The 3,450-nt window shown below is 40.4% G+C and overlaps 1 protein-coding gene across 1 annotated transcript in view; it reads right to left on the reverse strand.

Moving 5' to 3' along the window:
• Window positions 1-698: 698 nt before the first annotated feature.
• LAYN (layilin) overlaps window positions 699-3,450 on the reverse strand; it is a 147,228-nt gene continuing 144,476 nt past the window's right edge. The window contains exon 8 of the mRNA XM_082274246.1: window positions 699-1,476. Coding sequence (XP_082130372.1) covers window positions 1,113-1,476 — 364 coding nt within the window. The 3' untranslated portion in view covers window positions 699-1,112. The remainder of the gene's footprint in view (window positions 1,477-3,450) is intronic.

Here is a 3,450-nt window from a genome sequence, read left to right on the forward strand (position 1 = left end):
CATTTTATCTAGTTTTTTCTGAAGGGAATTTGTTTTTAATGCCCTAAAGAAAGACATCTTCTACTACAAGCCAAGTCCACAATTTGCTATTGCAAGGACTTTTGCTTCTGCTTTTCAGAAAGGAATATACTGTCCTCAACCTGCTCTCTTTTTGGAGTATCCCACCCAATTCCCTTAACCCTATCCCAGTTATTCCCAAAATTAAAACAACAAAAGAGAACACACCTAGACTGATTTCTTGAGGCGAAGTGTGACTGTTTGCCTGGCTGCGGGGCAATCTATTGGGAAAAGAACCGGGGCAATTTCCAGCTCCTTCAGAGGTAGCGTTTCATAATCAACAGACCAAAAGGGAGCAAATAAGTGTGGTTTATTATCTGGGTTAAGGGAGAATAGAGGTGTACAGTAGATCAGTGTTATTTATCAAGATTGGACTTGATAGTCTGGGAAATATAGAGTTTGGGAAACACTGTTCAAGGGTATCTTCACTTAACTTGTTTGTTTTGGTGATTGAACTTTTGCAAACTGTGAAATGTGCAAATTTGCAATTAATCAGAAACCATCTTTTATTTTTACATTAGAACAATGTGTATAGTATATGCAACTATCCCATTTTACCAAAATAAACTAAAATAATGCTTCACTGAGAATCTGTTTTGCTAGACTGGAGTTTTCATTTGAGGTAGCTTTGTTCCATTAGCTTAACTCAGTAAAAGATAAATGAACAATTAATTGTGCAGTTAGCAGTTTTGAATGCTGCATTTGCAACTCTTTCCTTGTTTCTTTGTAAGTAGTGACATCTAGTGGTGAAATGGCAATATGCAGTTGAAACTTCCACAATTAATTATTTTAGTAAAACTGAAGTAAGAGTGTTTGCTCATGCTTGACATGTTAACAGACAGACACTTTGTTCACATGGAGAACTTTTAAATTTAATGCAAATCCATTGCAGCAAATAGAGAATGCTTCTATTTTCAGATGCAGAATTCCATGATGCATTTTGTTTCATAAAAATGTGCAGAATCTTAGTCAGTCATTTTCTTCTGATTATTGTTGGAACATTGCCTGCATTTCAAACATCTTGCACTGTAATGTATTTGGTCCAGTTTTCTCATCTAATATCCATAGATTTCATTCTCAACCCAGCCAGATTCTGTGCTTCTCCCATACCTGTCATTGCACAGCTCATACAGTTCATTGGTGACAAAGCCACTTTCTGTGCTGGCTAGTGTTACAAAGCCACTCTCTGAATGGTTTCCTGTCATATTATCATATTCACCAGAGAGATTGTCCATGGGTGAGATCTCCCCAGATGGCACATGAAAAGAGGTATTGCGAATATCTGGCCTTGTTCCTGCTAAGTCTGCATCCGTCTGCTTTTTGATGACATTGTAGATCTCCAGGTTAGGACTGTTCCTTCTGTGTGGGGACATCCAGAAGCTGGGCTCTTTAACAGCTGTTTCACTTCTTTGCTGTTTTCTTGAAGAACAATCATAATGACATGTTAGTGTAGTATGTGATGTGATTATCAGAATATTATACAACCTGTAGATAAAGTAGCCGGTCTGTTTTACAGAAGGCACCCTAATCAGACTGTAGTACCCTTTCCTGTAATCCCCTGCCACCCGATTTGCTGCCAAAGTCATGAGAACCACTTCCCTCTAGGGAAAACAAGTGACACTTCACCTGGCTTCTTATAATGCTGCTCTGGATGCATGAGCAGCCAATACCCAGGAAAGACGAGAAGAGACTACCTATGGCATGAACATGAACATCCAGTATAAAAAAAATGTACCAACAGAAGGAGTGCCCGACCAAATGAGAGAAGAGCCCAAAATAATTTCTTGGTTTGCACTAAAAGACAGCCAATGTATTTTGGGGACCAGAAAGCACCACTTCCCACTAATTAGGGCTTCACTTTACGTCAGAAACTTGAATAGTTCTGTACTGCTGTTCATGCAGATGCTGCTTGCTATTAACTCTCCTGGTCCAACAATAAACTTCCTTACATAGATTTACACAGGAAAGCCTTATTTTGAATTCATTCACATTTATGACTTTAACTGAAGCTCTCATTAAGGGCAGGGTCAGAGTAACATAGGAGCTGTTGGATCTACAACTCCAGGACCCCACCTTAATTTAGGCCCACTAGGGGCAGACTGACTATTCAGGTCAGGGCCAGTAAAGGGCCACATGAGAGGCTCCCGGCACCTCCTGCAGCAGAGGAAATATGACAGTTGGGGGTTTATTGGTGCGGTGGTGGGGGGCAATTACAAGCACCAATTTCCCTCTTTGACTCTCCATAAAGCAGCTGAAAGCTGCTTCTCCTCCTCCCCCTCCTGTGGCTTTCAGCTGCTTCCTTTGTGAGCCATAGAGGGAGATCAGTGCTTATAATTACCCCCTCCCCCCCGCACTGTTCACCCCAGACTGTCCATTAGATTCCCCTTACTCTCTTGGAATGGATCCTTACCGATTATTGACTGTGTCATTCATACCTGAAGCCCTGAACCATCAAAATCCTCAGCACCAGGCCCATGATGTTCTTAATCCAGCCCTGATTAACCTCCCTAGCGGTATTCCCGAGTGTGGCTCGGGGTTAAGTTTTAGTGCCAAAAGCTGTAACCCCGAGCCACACTCAGGGTACCGCCAGGGAGATCGCTGGATCCTGTAAGAGAGGGTACTCACCTTGTCCCTGGGATCCAGCGATGTATCCTGGCAGTGTGCGGCGGCCGGATCTTCCTCCCGATGCTCTGTGCCCCGGTTTCCGTCTCCTGCGACATGACGCTCGCAGGGGGTGGAACCGGCGGCAAATTCAAACAGTAAAACACACCAAACACACTGATACATTACAAAATAAAATAAATTCACATTAGTTTGCCCCCCAGTGCTCTTTCCTGCAGTTTTACTGTACTTTTAATATATATATATATATATATATATATATATATATGTATATATACACACGTATACATATATTATATATACATATATATACATACATACATATATACTTTAACTTATTTATAGTTATTTATTATATTATAATTTATGATTTTGTGTTTCAAACGTTATCATACCCGAGATGTTATAAAGAAGAACGCACAGTAAAAAAAAATCATATGTAAATAGTTGGTTTGGGCTGCTCGTTCTTAAGAATTACATGCAAAATAATTGTACCACTTCCAGCACCTAAAATCGGAAAGAATCATACCACCAGGGAGGTTAAGGGGAAGTGTTTTCTGTCCCCCGAAACATGTTGACAGTCTTTAGTGCAAACCAATATATCAATTGGTAATTAAAATCCCAGAGCCTCTTGGATGCTTTTTCCTTTGTTGGACTGCTATAGCCAATATACAGGTTTGCCTATTGTGCCTTGTGCAATTGGTATTTATTTTACTGAAGTTAGATTATTGAACATAGGGTTTCTGATTGCTTTTGAATATTGTTCTTTGT

This window comes from Pelophylax lessonae (assembly GCF_965119305.1).
Source record: "Pelophylax lessonae genome assembly, chromosome: 12".
Classification (NCBI taxonomy): domain Eukaryota; kingdom Metazoa; phylum Chordata; class Amphibia; order Anura; family Ranidae; genus Pelophylax; species Pelophylax lessonae.